Here is a 16,227-nt window from a genome sequence, read left to right on the forward strand (position 1 = left end):
GGAGCCGGCGGGCTCCGCATTCATCATTGTTCCCACAGCGCCTGGCACGGGTTGGGGCGCAGGCAGGGATGGTGGTTCAAAGCGCGCCGTCCCTTCCGCGTCGCCCGCTCGCCGAGCTCTCGCCCCACAAGCGTTTCCTGGGCGCCTTCCAAGGGCCAGCCCCGGAGCCGGGAGCTGGCGACACAAGGGAGGGACGAGGGTCCAAGTCCAGCCCGCTGCACGCCTGGGTGCAGGACCATGCTGGCGAAGGCGGCGCGGGGCGCACTGGCAGCGGAGAGACCCGCGCGCACCCCTGCCGCGCGCTCGTGACGGTGCCCCCGGCCCCGCCCCAGGCCTCCGCCTCTCGCTTCCCCCCTCCCCCCGGCTCGGCCGCGCTCCGGTCGACGGGCTCCATGGGGAAAGCGGCCGCTCTGTGCCGAGGCGGTGGCTGTGGCGGCCGGTCCCGCGGGCTCTCGTCGTTCTTCACGGTTGTCCCCTGCCTGTCCTGCCACACGGCGGCGCCGAGCATGAGCGCTTCCACGCCCGGCTCCGAGCCGGAGCCCAAGCCTCAGCACCAGGCGGTGCCCCAGCCCAAACGGGATCTGGTGTCAGAACAGGTGTCGGAGCCAGTTTCTGAGCCGGTGCCAGGATCGGAGCCTGAGTCCAGGAAGATGTCTGAGCCAAGGCCAGGGTTCAAACAGGAATTGGAACTGCTGCAGGGGTTGGGGACCGGATCAGGTCACCGGGAAGAGTTGGGCTCAAGCCTGGGGGCTGGGCCCTTCACCAAGGCCCCAACCGAGCAGGTGCTGGCGCTGGGGCCAGTAGTGGGGAGCGTGCCCTTGACCAAACTCGAGTCTGGGTTGTTGCCGGCATCAAAGGCTCCGCGACCAGGGCAGGTGAAGACACATCTTGGGGCTCCAGTGCCAGGGAGTGGCTCGCCCTCCGCTCTCCCGATGGTCTCACTTCCTCTGGACAGCTTCAAGGGCTGGCTTCTCAAGTGGACCAACTACCTGAAGGGCTACCAGCGGCGCTGGTTCGTGCTCAGCAACGGCCTCCTGTCTTACTACAGGTATGGAAGTGTCAGGGTGGGTTGGCTGAGTTTGGAGGGTGGTGATGCTGCAGCCATGGTGACAGAGGGCATCCAGAGTTGGAGGGCACTGCCACTGGCCTGGAGATGTTTGGGAACTCGCACTCCAGCAGGAGAAATAATGCCTCTGGCCAACCTTCAAGGGCTGGGGCCCTGACCTCAGGCAGGGGAGCCCCTGTGGACATGACCTCTGGCAAGCTTGGGTCTAGGGAGTGAGCAGTGACGTTGGAGTGAGGGAGTGATTTGGGACCTCGGGGCCCCTCTGGTCCTGATAGTTGTGGGACCTGGAGCAGCCAGCCAGAGTCAGCCCCCAAAGTCCTTGATTCAGGAGCTTTCTGGTTCAGGAGCTAAGATCACTGTATAAGGACTGAGGGGGACAGTAACCTTGTTCAGTCCTTGGGACGCACTCATGGGAAGGGCTCCTGCTCCCTCCTCAGTTGGTCAGACTATTTCCCACTTTTCCTGGTGCCTGCTGGTTGCTGGGCCTTGGCCTGGGGGCACAGCAGGCTCACAGACGCATCAGACATGGCTTCTGCCCTTCAGGAGCCCATCTTGGCATTCAGTGGAGAACCAGGAAGCATCCCACCGTGGCCTTTCTTATTCTAGAAGCAGTGTGGGATTCAACAGTGAAGTCCAGTGGTGAGATAGCTAACACTGTGTTCCATTGAAATGGATTGAAAGGGGGAAAGATCCTGAAGGCTGTCTAGGTATGTTTCCTGGGGATGGTTTAAACTTTGAGATCTCTGATCACTCTATACTATCAATTCTCAAACCTGAGTGAGCAGTGGAATTCCCTGAAGGGCTTATTGAAACAGCAAGTGCTCAGCCCCCCTGCTGAGTTTCTGCTGCAGTGGGTGTAGGAGGGGCCTGAGATTCAGCTTTTCTAACGAGTTCCCAGGTGATGCTGCTCTGGACCACAGTTTGAGAAGCACAGCTCCATTGTCATTGCAAACAGGAGGGCCCTGCCATTCTGTTTGCTGAAGCTCGGGTCACTTTGCTCACTTCACTCTGCTGGGCAGTATCTCTTCAGGTCAACCACCAGAGCATTTATATGGTCCTTCCTCACCTTTTTGGAGCACAGCTTCTAGAGGATAGTTGAATCTGTGATGCCACTGAGAATTTGGGAGCTCCACTGAACTTAAGTGATGGTTCCCACTCAAAGTGGGGATCACTGTCTTTAATTCCTGGCAGGGGAGAAAGCTGACCTGTGTTTCTATAAATTTATTTATTTTATTTTTGTGTTGGGTCTTCATTGCTGCACGCAGGCTTTCCCTAGTTGCGGTGAGCGGGGGCAACTCTTTGTTGCAGTGTGCAGGCTTCTCACTGCGGTGGCTTCTCTTGTTTCGGAGCACAGACTCTAGGCGCGAGGGCTTTAGTAGTTGCAGCACGAGGGCTCAGTAGTTGTGGCTCGCAGACTGTAGAGCACAGGCTCAGTAGTTGTGGCACACGGGCTTAGTTGCTCCGCGGCATGTGGGATCTTCCTGGACCAGGGCTCGAACCCGTGTCTGGTGGATTCCTAACCACTGCACCACCAGGGAAGCCCTGACCTGTGTTTCTAATGTGTTCATCTCATGTGGTGTCGTTGGTGCCCCTCGGCCCACTTGGCTGCAGCATACAGCTCACAGGACAGAGTGTTCTTAGAATTTGGCAACTGAGCAAAAAGAGATCCTTTTCCAAATGGTGTTTTTATCCCACTTCCCATACTCCGTCAGGTGTGTAAACATTTCACCAAGGCATACAATGATAGGGATCATCATCATGATTTGCTATAAATAAATGTCACTCTGTCTCATAGGCAAGGGACATAACACATAGGGCATGTCGACTGTGGACCACACTCTCTGCTTTATGTTGTGTTCATTTATTTCATCCTTGAAATCACACTGTGAGGTGGGTTCCAGGATTGTACAAATGAGGAGTTCTGAGCTTTGCCAGAAGGATGTGGCTTGTCCAAAGTCACTGGGCAGGGTAGGCAGTAGAGAGAGATTCTCACCTAGGCCCTTTGCACTCCAAAGTCTGTGCCTGTCCCAGATGTGTGTCCTAATGCCTGTTCATCCTTGAGTTCAGCATTTCTGAGTTATCTGCATTTTACCAGGTACTACTAGGGGTCAGTAGTTGAGGTCAAGGTAATGTTTATGAGTCTAGGGTCCCACAGTGGCAGGGAGGCCTAGTTCTAGTGGAAGTAAAATCTGACCTTATGTATTTTTGTTTTATTTTAATTGGAAGAGCAAAGAAGTCCCTCTTTTTTTCTTAAGATAACTATGTATAGACAGCTAGCTTTTCAAGATTATCTCAAAAGTACAGATTCTCTGGGTAATTAAGAAGAATTCTTCTTGCTTGCTGATAAGGTTGTGGGGACAAATACTGGTTTTGGGGGGAGAAGGGGTTGGGGACAAGTTTTCTTGTTGTGTACTTTCACAGTCCAGCGCTGTAGTTTCATTTGTGGACATTTCTAGATTCCAGGGTGGGCAGAATTGTTGCTCGACTCACTTGGGTAGGATGAATGATCCCTGACATTTGTACAGCCCTCTCCCTCCTTTAGCCCCACGTGAGGCCGGCCACGAAGATGTCTTCATTCCCATTTTAGAGGAAGGGAAACTGAGGCCGAAGGAGCAAACTTTAGTGGTGTATCCTGAGGCACCCACCTTGCGGACTGGGCCTCCAGTGCCACAGGAGATGAGTCAGTCTCCAAGTGCAGAAAAGGCCCTTCCGAGGTGGAGCTGGAATCACCACTTCTCCCTGCACTCCAGTTCTGCCTTCTAGAAGACGGCTTTGGTCTGCTCTTCCTCGGGCCTCACAGCACTTCAGATGTTTGACACCACTCTCCTGTCCCTGCTTCTGGTCTGAATCCTGCCTTCCAGACCAGGCCTGGCTGTCCTGCCTGCTGGGCTCAAGGACTGAGCTCCCTTTGGGCCTGCCGCTCCCAGTCCTGACAGCGCAGGTTATCCTGGGTTCCATTTGCACCCAGCGCCGGGCATGGGTCACCTCCTCCAACCTGCCCCAGACCCCCAGTTCTCAGTAGTTCTCCAAGTGTGTGTGCTTGGAATAGAGGCAAATTCAGGTGCTCAGAGCTGCAAACAGAATGAGAGAACTTTTATTCATGATCTCCTTTCCTTAGGGGTCAGGTAGAGTCAGCTTTAGTCCTGGGATGACAGCTGGGGAAGGAATCAGAGCTGCTTCTCTTGCTAGCTTCCCTTTTGGAAAGACCACTGTCTAATTTCTTTCTTTTAATTAAGCAAAGTCTGTGTTTGGAGAAAATGCGGGCACGTGTCTTGTCCTCCCTCCCTGATCCCATCTTCCAGCCTTCCCCGCTCCAAGACAACCATCATCCCAAATCCTGGTCACTGTCCACTTTCTTTTCTTTTTATTTAGTTTTAGCTAACCTATATGCAATTTTTTTTAAAAAAACACATTGTTCATTTCAACCATTTGAAACTTTATAAAAAAGCATATTGTACAGCATACGATTTGGGGGGACTAATTTTGACTGCTATATAACAGCCCAGGACGTGAGCGCAGTTTTTACTTATTCATGCTCCTCTTGATGGGTCACTACAAAAATGCTTGTACACGTGCGGGCGTTCCTCTTGGGTGAAATCACTGGGTTGTGGAGAATGTGAAGGCCAAACTCTTTTCCAAGGCAGTTGTGTCAATTTATAGTCCCACTGGCAAGAAATAAAGAGATTTTTGTGGATCTCTATCCTTTGCAGAACTTGGTATTGTCAGCATTGATTTTGCCAATTAAATGGTTATTGCACTGTAGTCTTGAGCTGCATTTCAATCCCCATTATTTTTACTTTGATAGATAATCAGTGGGGGTTTGGATTAGAATTTCTCCATTAAGTATCGCTTCCTCGAGTGCTTCTGCCCTAGATTTTGCTGGAAAAGCTCATTCGATTGCTCAAGTTTATTCTAAGGGAGAAAGTACATAGTGCCAACAGCTGGGCTTAGTAAATTTATATTATCAAGAATAAAAAGATGCTCTTTGTAAATACTGTCACATATAGAAAGTATTTCTGGGAGGTATGGGTAATTGTTGGTAGGTTTTTACTTCTTTCCAACAATGTGCTAGGAATATAAATACAGGAGATGAGGTTCTTATTCCATTGCCTGGTACTCTTAATCCCATATCTATTTGAATATTTGAATACCAATAAGGGGAATATGGTTTTGCGGGAATATGGTCTTTTTTTTTTTTCTTTTTTGGTTGCTAGTTCCCATTTAAAAAATTTAATCCCCAGTTCTCATCTCCCAGGGAACATGGAAGAATTCATAAATGATGCAGAATTTTCAAAGGTATTAGCCCCAGCAAGTCCTTAAGGAAAGAGTGTTTCAAACATAAGTTTTATCCACGTTAATGAGAAGATTGATTTGATTAAACTAAATTCTGTTTTGTTGTATACAAGTTGCCTGTTTGGCGACATTATAAATGACATCTATTTCCCAGGAAATGATTTCAAACAAAATATGAAACAAAAATGTTTTGTTTTAATTTATTATTGTTCAGACTGATACATGGGTAGGAATGGCAAAGCCAGTTAGCAAGGAAGGGCTCAAAGAAATTAGTCTGGGTCTATAAGAAAGAAGGCTACAGTCAAGTGAAAGTAAGTTTTGAAAGTCCTCTGGCTGAGGAAGCCCACTGAACATATGGTGAGCTGGGCCCACTTTGGGGTGGTGGCCAAGACATCTTTGCCTCTAGAATGGATCAAGCACTCCTTCCTCCAGTGGGGCCAACTGTCAAAGGCAAACTCTCATGGAGACAGTATTTTTTTTTTTAAATAAAGTTTTATTGGAACACAGTCATGCCCATTCATTTTGTCTGTGGCTGCTTTTTCTTTTTTTTGCCGCATGGCTTGTGGGATCTTAGTTCCCTGACCAGGTATCGAACCTGGACCCCCAGCAGTGAAAGCACAGCGTCTTAACCAGTGGACCACCAGGGAGTATTTTTAATATCAGTTTAGGTGATGCTTGAAGGATGGAGATGGAAAAGACTATCCAGTTGCAAAGTGTCCCTGAAAACATGAAGTTGAAGGTGCAAATCTTCAGGTTAAGCCACTGGGGTTTCCACCTCAGAAGGCGGCCTTATTATATTGGATTCAGCTTTAATTTGAAACATCATCCAGTGTTTCATACTATGAGGCCAGATAGGAGGCTGAAAAGGAATGCCCAAGTTGATAATGTGTAAACATTGGTTTGAAGTCCGTTTCTTTAACGTTTAACACAAGGGTGTTGCAAAGAGCCTGTGAGTGGACTGGCAGAGTGTTTTGGAGAAGCACAGTGCATTCTTAGCAAGGTCTAGTGACATGAATTATGATTTCCCCCCACAACCCGCTCCTCTTCCTGACCTTCTTCTTTCTATGAATAGCTGAAAACCTCTGAGTCATGCTTGCTGCCTCCTACCTGCTTCACCCCACATCAGGTGGAACTGCTGAGCCCTGCCTGCTTTCATCCATCCTTCCTCCCCATTCCTAGCGCCACATCCTGGCTCAGGTCTGCCTTCTGCTGAGCTGGTGCCCCAGCCTTCAGCTGTTGCCCTGGACAGGGTCCCCGGTGTGGTGCCACCTCCCGCCCTGGGAGCCCTGGATTTGCCTGTCTTCTCCAGGCATCTCTTTCAACAGTTCCATCCCCTGTGTTAGCAGTCCCCCACTTTGGGTTTTTCCCATTTGAAATATCCATAGTAGCCCCAGACTGACCTAAGGACCACATCTTCCTCCTTTGGGAGTTTACAGGGTTTGTGTATGGGCATCTCTGCAGACAGCTTTGTGCCAAAGGGACACCGTGGCCAAGTTTGGTATCTTCTTCATGTTCTACATGAAGCCTAGCACGGTGCTTTGCCACTGATATGCCCTCAGTAGCTTGGTTAGTCTGAATGGATGAGTGAGTGAATGAATGAGAATTGCCTGCAATTTTATGGGGTTTCAGAAAGCAAGTATGTTAGTGCCAAACTCGGACTTTTCTTAATTTGTTTTCAATTTTGAAAACTTGTTTGCTGAAATAAGATTGGGAAGATGAACTGGAGGTTGCCGGCTTAGCCAGGAGTGCTGGAAAAGTGATAGTTATGAAATGCAGATTATTTGGATATGTTATGTTGACAGATTTGAATGTGTTGAAATAGGCTCCTCCATGAACCAACAGCCTTGTATCTGTGGTCCTCATTTGTATTTCCATAGGGTTACAAGGGTTTGTGCATGTTGTCTCTGTGTTCCTAGGATGATTTGTCACTTCATAAAGTGTGGCAGTGACTGGATGAGTGGGGAGTAAAGATAAAGCTTTTAAAAGGGCTTTTCACAATCCCAGAGCTCTTTAAACTAGTTTCATGTGCACCCGACGGTTTGCTTTGCATGTGTTATATGTGCAGGACCCTGTGGGAAGCAGGCTGTGTGTCAGAAGTGAGGCCTCTGCCCTAAAATGTTAGATCTAACTGGATAACAGGCCCTCACAAACATGGGGTTCTCTGTGATGTCAGAGCGATTTCCAGTTCACGCTTGCGGTGAGGAGTGCAGCCTCTTCCTTATTGTCCTATTACATGGGGGAAGAAGTGGGAACTCGTGGGCAGCACCAACCTGCTGACTCAGCAGGTGCTAAGGCGCCCACCCACCTCACATCGGGGAGACTCCTTGCTGGGGTGCCATGTTGGGGTCTCCAAGACTAACCCAGATTCAATGACCCCCTGGGAGGACTCCCAGCACTCGGCTCGATGTGCGCTCGCAGCCTGCTTTATTACAGTGAAGGGAAGCAAAGCACAAGCAGAAAGGGAAGAGGGGCAATGGATGAAATCTGGGGAAGCGAGGCACAGGCTTCCAGGGCTCCTTTCCCAGTGGAGTCATGCAGGACATGATAATTCCTCCAGCAGCTTGTTGTGACACATGTGTGAAAGGTTGCCAAGCAGGGATGTTCGGTAGAGACTCAGCACTCAGGGATTTTATTGGGGGTCTTGTCACGTGGGTACCCTCTGCCTGGCACGGTCCCAGAGTCCAGGCTCCCAGAAGGAAAGCAGGTGTGCAGCATGGACCACACATTGTTTGCACAAGCAGTTTGGGTGTAGTTAGTCACGCTTACCAGTTAGGGGAACCCCGAGGTGTTGCAGGAGCTTGCCAAATCCAGACTCTTAGGGCCAGCTTTGGATGCAGGCCTTTCAAAGGATGAGCAGTCTCCGGCTCACCTCCTTCCTCCCTGCAGACTTCATCTGTCAATGGACATTTGGGTTGCTTCTACCTCTTGGCTATTGTGAATAGAACATGGGTGTGCATCTCTTTGAGACCCTGCTTTCAAGTCTTTTGGATATATCCCCAGAAGTGGGATTGCTGGATCATATGGCAGTTCTATTTTTAATTTTTGAGGAACCTCCATACTGTTTTCCATCATGGTTGCACCATTTTACAGTCCTACCAACAATGCACAAAAGTTCCAGTGTCTTCATATCCTTGCCAACACTTTGTGTTTTCTTAATATTTATTTTATTTATTTATTTATTTAATTTATTTCTTGGCTGCGTTGGGTCTTCATTGCGGTGCGCGGGCTTTTCTCTAGTTGTGGCATGCAGGCCCCAGAGCGCGTGGGCTCTCTCGTTGAGGCACTGGAGCTCAGTAGTTGGGGCATGTGGGCTTAGTTGCCCCGTGGCATGTGGGATCTTAGTTCCCCAACCAAGGATCGAGCCCAGGTCCCCTGCATTAGAAGGCGGATTCTTTACCACTGGACTACCAGGGAAGTCCCTGTTTTTCATTTTTGTTTGTTTGTTTGTTTTTTTAATAATGGCCATCCTAATGGGTGTGAAATGATATCTCCTTGTGGTTTTGATTTGCATTTCTATGATGATTAGTGATGTTGAGCGCATTTTCATTTGCTTGTTGGCCATTTGTATATTATCTTTGGAGAAATGTCTAGTCAAGTCATTTGTCCATTTTTTAATCTACTTGATTTTTTTGTTGTTGATTGTAGGAGTTTTCCATATATTCTCATTATTAATCCTTTATCAAATATATGATTTGGAAATATTTTTCTCTTATTCCATAGGTTGCCTTTATACTCTTTTGATTGTGTCATTTTATGTACAAACATTTAAAATTTGACGTAGTCCCAATTGCCAAGTCCAGGGTCATGAAGATTTTCCCCAGTTTTCTTCTAGGAATTGTATACTTTTAGGTCTTAACATCGAGGTCTTTAATCTATTTTGAGTTAATTTTTGTATACAGTGTAAGTTAAGGGTCCGATTTCATTCATTTGCACACAGATATCAAGTTTTCCCAGCACCATTTGTTGAAGAGAACTGTCCTTTCCCCATTGAGTGGTCTTGGCACCCCTCTCAAAGATCATTTGACCATATATGTGAAGGTGAAAACCAAACCCTTTTGAAAAACACGGACACTCATTGAATATGACAGCGTGTCATCTTCAAGGTCCAGCTACAACTCTGTCATCTGGGACCATGGGAAGTTAAATCTAAGAAGGCAGACCGCTAAGGCCCCGTCTCACATCTCTAGGCTTCTGTGACTAGCTACAGAGTCCTCTACTCACAGAAAGAGTGTTTGCCATAGCCTAAGAGGAGGTGGGTGGAGATCAAGAGCAGACACTTAGGTTGCCAACAAGACTGCTGACAGCCCTCTGCGTTTCGACACTGGAGCCTCCTTTTCCACCTTCCCTTCATCCCATACCTGTACAACCCACCCACCCTCAGGACCAGCCTTATCTCTGCCTCTCCAGGATCATCTCACCTCTTCCTCCACGGTCACACTCTGATGACAGTGGGCTCTGTGACCATCCTGACAGGAGAGGGAGTTAGAACTGGGTCCTCAGCTCACTCTCCTCCTGGATCAGGCATCTCCAAAACAAATCACCCCCAAACCCAGAGGGTTAAAGCAAGGGAGGATTTATTCTTGCTTGCATATCCGCAGGTGGCTGGGACAGCTCTGCCTCAGGCAGCGGCACCTGGGACCCTCTTCCACCTTGAACAAGTGGGCTGAGTGATATGTCATCTGTGGGCATGTGCAGCTGCTTGAGAGCAGGACCAGTAGATCATATTTCAGTTGTTTCCTCCTAGAAGGCCCATTGCATGTTAGATCAGTGTTCAGTAACTCTTAGCTGGCCACACACTGGACAGACCTGTCATCGGTACCTGGGAAGCTAGTGGTGGGAGAATGTCTAGGTAGGAACGGAACTTAAAGGTCATCTGGTCCAACCATCTGTCTGTTCATTGACTTCTTCCTATAGCATTTCTGGCCCCTCAGCAGGAGCCTGGGGCAAACCTCTCAGGTGACAGAGAATAAAGCTTTATCTCCAAGACAAAATGGTATTCCTGAGATAATTCTGAAAGTTAGAAAATTCTTCCTCTGTTGAGCTGAGATGGGTTTCCAGGCAGCATTTGTCCTGATTAGGGTGTTTTTCTGTCCTGCACAGCTGGACTTATCCCTTCCATGTGACCATACTCTTCATCTTCAGAGAGGCTGGCTCGGTGTCCCTGTGTATTATCTATTGCTGCATGACAAATCATCCAACATTTAGTGGCGTTAAGAATTCGTGAGTGAGGGACTTCCCTGGTGGTCCAGTGGTTATGACTCCACGCTCCCAATGCAGGGGGCCCAGGTTCGTTCCCTGGTCAGGAAACTAGGTCCGTGTGCTGCAACTAAAGATCCCGCTTGTTGCAACAAAGATCCCGTGTGCCGCAACTAGACCCAGCACAGCCAAATAAATAAATAAATAAATATTAATTTTAAAAAAAAGAATTCTTGAGCAGGAGTTGGAGGGATTCTGGCTGGGGATGATTTCATGAGGGTGACAGTCATCTGAAGGCTTGACTGGGCCTGGAGGCTCCACTTCTAAGGCAGCTCCCTCACTTGCCTGGCCAAGTGGTGCTGGCTGTTGACAGGAGGGCTCCGTTCCTAGCTCTGTGGACTAGTCTGAAGTGTCCTCACAATATGGCAGCTGGCTTTCCCCAGGGGGAGTGATCCAAGAGAGAGCACGCAGGAACCACAATGTCTTTTCTGACCTACCCTCGAAGTCACACTCTGTCATTTCCACTGTGTCCTCTTAGTTATACAAGTCAGCCCTGCCCAGTGGGGGAGGGAGGCTCCAAACCTTTGTGACCTTCACTTTCCTCATCTGTAAACGGACCTACTTGGCTGTCTGAAATAAACCGTGAAGAAGCATTTGGTAAACTCTTTCGTAAGTGAAGGGGATGTTCTGAATGTCAGGGTTTTTCTAACAGTGAATGCGTAACGAGTGAAAACCTCCTGTTGAACCCCACACTCCTGTTTAACCAGTCCAGTCAAGGAAAGCAGGGCTGGATTTCCCAGAGGATGAAGAAGACATATACTTGAGGTCTCTTTCAGGGATAGTCACTCCGGGAACTATCTTTCTAGAGTTGAGGAACTGTGTCGGGGGGAGACCCCTCTCTGCTGACAGGGCCCTTCCCTTGTTCAGTCCAAATGTTGGAGGGGAGACAGAAGGCACACTCTTGCTGGATGCTGTGAGGGCCCAGGAGATAAGACTATGCCACAAAGGCCCCGACCTCATCTGTCTTGCTCACTGATCTGACTCCAAGGTCTGCCCTGTCACGTTGACTGAACGAAAGAATGAACGTGCCCCGCAGGGGTGATGGTTGTTTCAAACTCAGCCTCCGTTTGGGAGTCTGTGACTGTGCTGTGGGGACTTTGGTTTTGCAGGCTGCTGTCACGGTTTGACAGGAGCTGAGCTGCTGTTTCTGCTTCCGTTGAAGCTTGGTGGGAGTCACTTTTACGTAAGATTATTTCATCTAATATTAACGTCAGTGCTTATAATACCAGAGCCCGTGAAGGGAAGTAGAATTCCTGAATAAATTATGTCTCACCATCAGCTCTGTAAACTCGTATAGTAATATGTGCATTTAAATTTGTAATTGTCCTTAGTGTGTTAAATTTTGACTTCAGTGTCTCCTTAATTGACCTCTAATCCCTGGCATTTCAGTCTTTCTTTTGTCTTGGTAACTGATTTTCTTTTTTAGAGCCTCCTTTGCTAGGTGTAACATTTTTAGGGGGTATGTTTTAGTGCTGCTGAACATTTAAGCTCACAGATCACTTGTAAAAGGAAGAATCTAGGTTGCTGGGACACCCTGTAGATTGTGGCTGCAGCTACAGAGATTGTGTGCTGATTTAAAAAAATCAGATCCGTTCAAGTATCCTGAATGTGTAGGCGCAGGACTGTGCTCAAAATAGATCCCCCCCTGTGCCCTAGGGACCCGTCATCTCGTTCCTTGATTCCCGAGACACTCAGCACATAGCCTTGTGCGCTGGTTCACAGGGGCTCGTCACCAAAGTCCTTCATCGCTGCTGTTGGCTGTCGCTGTACACAGGGAAGAATTTAAAATGCGATAGATTTTAAATGGATTTTATTTTTTACTGTGGAAAATTTCAAACGCATAAAAGTAGATGATGGCCCATCACCCAGTGTTAACAAGTCTCACTGTAAGGTCAGTCTATTGCCTCCCCACCCTCAGTTAACTTGAAGTAAGTCGCAGATATCTTTTACTTAATTCTAAGAATTAAGTTAAAAAATAAGTTAGGGCTTCCCTGGTGGCGCAGTGGTTGAGAGTCTGCCTGCCGATGCAGGAGACATGGGTTCGTGCCCCCGTCCGGGAGGATCCCACATGCCGCAGAGCGGCTGGGCCCGTGAGCCATGGCCGCTGAGCCTGCACGTCCGGAGCCTGTTCTCTGCAACGAGAGAGGCCACAATGGTGAGAGGCCCATTTACCGCAAAAAAAAAAAAAAAAAAAAAAAGTTAAAAAATAATTTTAATAATAATGAATATTTGTAAATATTTCATTATGTATCTCTTTAGAGATGAAAGTTTCTTAAATATTAACCTAAATGGCATTAAAATGCCTAAAAATTTAACAATAATTCCTTAATATTATCAAATATCCAGTCAATATTAAAATTTCTCCATTGAGTTCTCTTTAATAAAAAAAATTTTGTAGGCATTCAATAGATATTTATTGAATGAAAGTTTCTTTAAATTCTATAGTGCTTTACAATTTTCAAAATTTTTACATGCATAATTTCATATAATTCCGTAATAAAATTTCCCCATTAGTTTAAAATTTTTTTAGAGTTTCCAGAAATCAGGATCCAAATAGAGTCCATTCATTGCAATTGTTGATATTTCTCCTCAGTTTTTTTTTTTTTTTTTTTTTTCGGTACGCTGTAAACACTGATACAAACTACCATCCAATCCGTGGACCCTGTTCATATTTTGCCAGTTGTCCCAATAATGTCCTTTCGAGGTAGAAGATCCACTCCAGGATCATAGATTGCATTTGGTTGTTGTGTCTTGTCACTTTAGTTTCAGTCTGGAACAGTCTTCCATTTTCCCTTGTCTTTCATGACCTAAACGTTTTTGATAAATTCAGGCCAGTTACTTTGTAGAATCTGCCTCAATTTGGGATTGCCTGGTGTTCCCTTATGTTTAGATTCAAGTCCTGCATTTGTGGCAGAAATACCACAGGATGCATACTGTGTCCTTCACAGTATGTGTCCTGATATGTGCATCATATCAGGAGGCACATGATGTTGATTTGTCCTACCACTAGTGATCATCATTTGGTTAAGATGGTGTTTGCCAGGTTTCGCCACTGTAAAGTTAATTTTATAATTACTAATTAATGACTAATTAGAAAGTATTTTTATGGGGAGACACCTTAAGGCTATGTAAAACCCTGTTTGTCAACAAATCTCCCCACTGATTTTTAAAAAAATATTTATTTATTTATTTGCTTGCACTGGGTCTTAGTTGTGGTAGGCAGGCTCCTTAGTTGTGGCATGCATGTGGGATCTAGTTCCCTGACCAGGGATCAAACCTGGGCCCCCTGCATTGGGAGCTCAGAGTCTTATCTACTGCACCACCAGGGAAGTCCCTTCCAACTGATTTTTACCACCCTTTGGTGATTCTTGACTGAATCTATTATTACTTTTTTTTTTTTTTTGCAGTACATGGGCCTCTCACTGTTGTGGCCTCTCCCATCGCAGAGCATAGGCTCAGCGAGCCCGCTCCGCGGCATGTGGGATCTTCCCTGACCGGGGCACGAACCCATGTCCCCTGCATCGGCAGGCAGACTCTCAACCACTGCGCCACCAGGGAAGCCCTATTATTACTTTGATGGTTGCCAATTGGTGATTTTCTAATAACATCATTCCTTCTATATTTATTAATAGGCATTGTATTATAAAGAAGAGCTTTTAATTTATCCATTTATTTATATCAGTGTGAACCCATGGATTTCTAGATTATCCAATGGGTTGTTATCTGTAATTATCATTTATTTTGACACTCAAATTGTCCTGGTTTTGGGTAAGAGGAGTCCTTTTAAACTGGCTCCTGTGTCCTTTTGACATTCCCTATTTGAACCCTCCTTCCTTTTTTTGTACAACAGAATGATCCTGGTTCTTCTGTACTGGAATCTGCCATTTCTCCAATGAGCCCTGGTTCCTTTTAGTGGAAAATGGTATCTAGAAGCCAAACACTGAGTGCTAGATGGGCTCATTGTCATTGGGACGTTATTGCTTCTAGGCTCTCTTTGTGGATAGAGGTAGTTTTTTCTTGCCTTTCTCTTCCATGTTTCTAACTTCAGACTCTGACAGTAAGAGATCTGGCTCCCATTATCCTCAATATATTTACTTATTTGCTCAGTCCCTTGTATGAAAACACCCTCCTGGTCACGCTGGCCAAATCTCCTCTGTTCCTGTGCAACCAGTCGTGCTGGCTGAGTTATCTCGACATTGGTATTGCTGATCTTGGTGGCGGTCTTGGCCAAACCCCTCTGCCACAGGGCCTAGCTGCACTGTCTGAATCCCCACAGCTTAGTTTCTCCTGGGAAAGGGGAAGGGGCTCCCCAGTCTCTCTTGATTTATGGGTTCTTCTTCTCTCTTTCTCTTTTTCCCCTTGCAATTTATTTGTTGAAGAAACGGGGTCATTTGTTCTGTAGTTTCACACAAACTGGATTTTGCTGATTGCATCTCCATAATGTTATTTATCATACTCTTCTATCTTCTTTATTTCCTGTAAACTGATAACTAGGGATTCCATCAGAGTAAGATTAAATTATACTGGCAGGATGGTTCATGGATATATTGAAGAGGGGCATGTATTGGCTGGTTCTTTCTTTCCCCCTTCCTTCCTTCCTTCCTTCCTTCCTTCCCTCCTTCCTTCTTTCCTTCCTTCCTTCCTTCTTTCCTTCCTTCCTTCCCCCCTCCCCCCTCCCTCCCTCCCTTCCTTCATTTCTTTCCCTCCCCTTCCCCCTCTCCCTCCTTCTCTCTCTGTCTCTTTCACACACACATATGAGCACAAATATCAGAGGCCATTGTTGACAATTTTCTAGACCCATTAGTTTATTACAGTTTGCAAAACGCTGATATTCTATTATTGCCTTTTTCAGGTATTAGAGGGAATAATTCTATAAAGAGAAACTTCCCCTCATCAACCATTAGGTTACCCAATGGTTTAGTTAATATGGAAATGGTAGGAAAATGCCCCATGCTTTCTTTTTTTTTTCTTTGCGGTACACGGGCCTGTCACTGCTGTGGCCTCTCCTGTTGCGGAGCACAGGCTCCGGATGCACAGGCTCAGCGGCCATGGCTCACAGGCCCAGCTGCTCCGTGGCATGTAGGATCTTCCCGGACCGGGGCATGAACCCGTGTCCCCTGCATCGGCAGGCGGACTCTCAACCACTGCACCACCAGGGAAGCCCCCCCATGCTTTCTTTTATTCACCAATTATCAAACAAATAAATGGGTCCCTAGCATCCCTCCAAGGTTACTGATGACTTACTTTTTCAGCTTTATTATGAACTCCTTGACTTGATGTCTTTTAATGTATTACAGCTGTTATTCTTGTTCTAATCTTTGAGAGATAATTCACATACCATGCAAATAATCCATTTAAAGTGTACAACTTAATGGTTTTTAATATATTCACAGATATGTACAACCATCACTAAAGTCAATTTTAGAACGTCTTCATCATCTTCAAAAGAAACCCCATACCCTTTAGCTACCACTCCCGTGCGCTCCCAGCCGTGTGCTCCCAGTCCTAAACAACCACTCCAATCCTTTCTGTCTCCCTGTATTTCCCTATTCTGGACATTAATATGGATGGAATTATACAATATGTGGAATTTTGTTCCTGGCTTCTTTCAC

General features: G+C 46.8%; 1 protein-coding gene across 2 annotated transcripts in view; it reads left to right on the top strand.

The window, feature by feature from the left end:
- The first annotated feature begins 392 nt into the window (after positions 1-392).
- The window catches only part of OSBP2 (oxysterol binding protein 2), a 139,654-nt gene continuing 123,819 nt past the window's right edge, over positions 393-16,227 (top strand). For both annotated transcript variants that reach the window (XM_060028353.1, XM_060028354.1), the window contains exon 1: positions 393-1,048. In XM_060028353.1, coding sequence (XP_059884336.1) covers positions 393-1,048 — 656 coding nt within the window. The remainder of the gene's footprint in view (positions 1,049-16,227) is intronic.

The sequence above is a fragment of the Delphinus delphis genome, chromosome 13 (genome assembly GCF_949987515.2).
Source record: "Delphinus delphis chromosome 13, mDelDel1.2, whole genome shotgun sequence".
Taxonomy (NCBI): domain Eukaryota; kingdom Metazoa; phylum Chordata; class Mammalia; order Artiodactyla; family Delphinidae; genus Delphinus; species Delphinus delphis.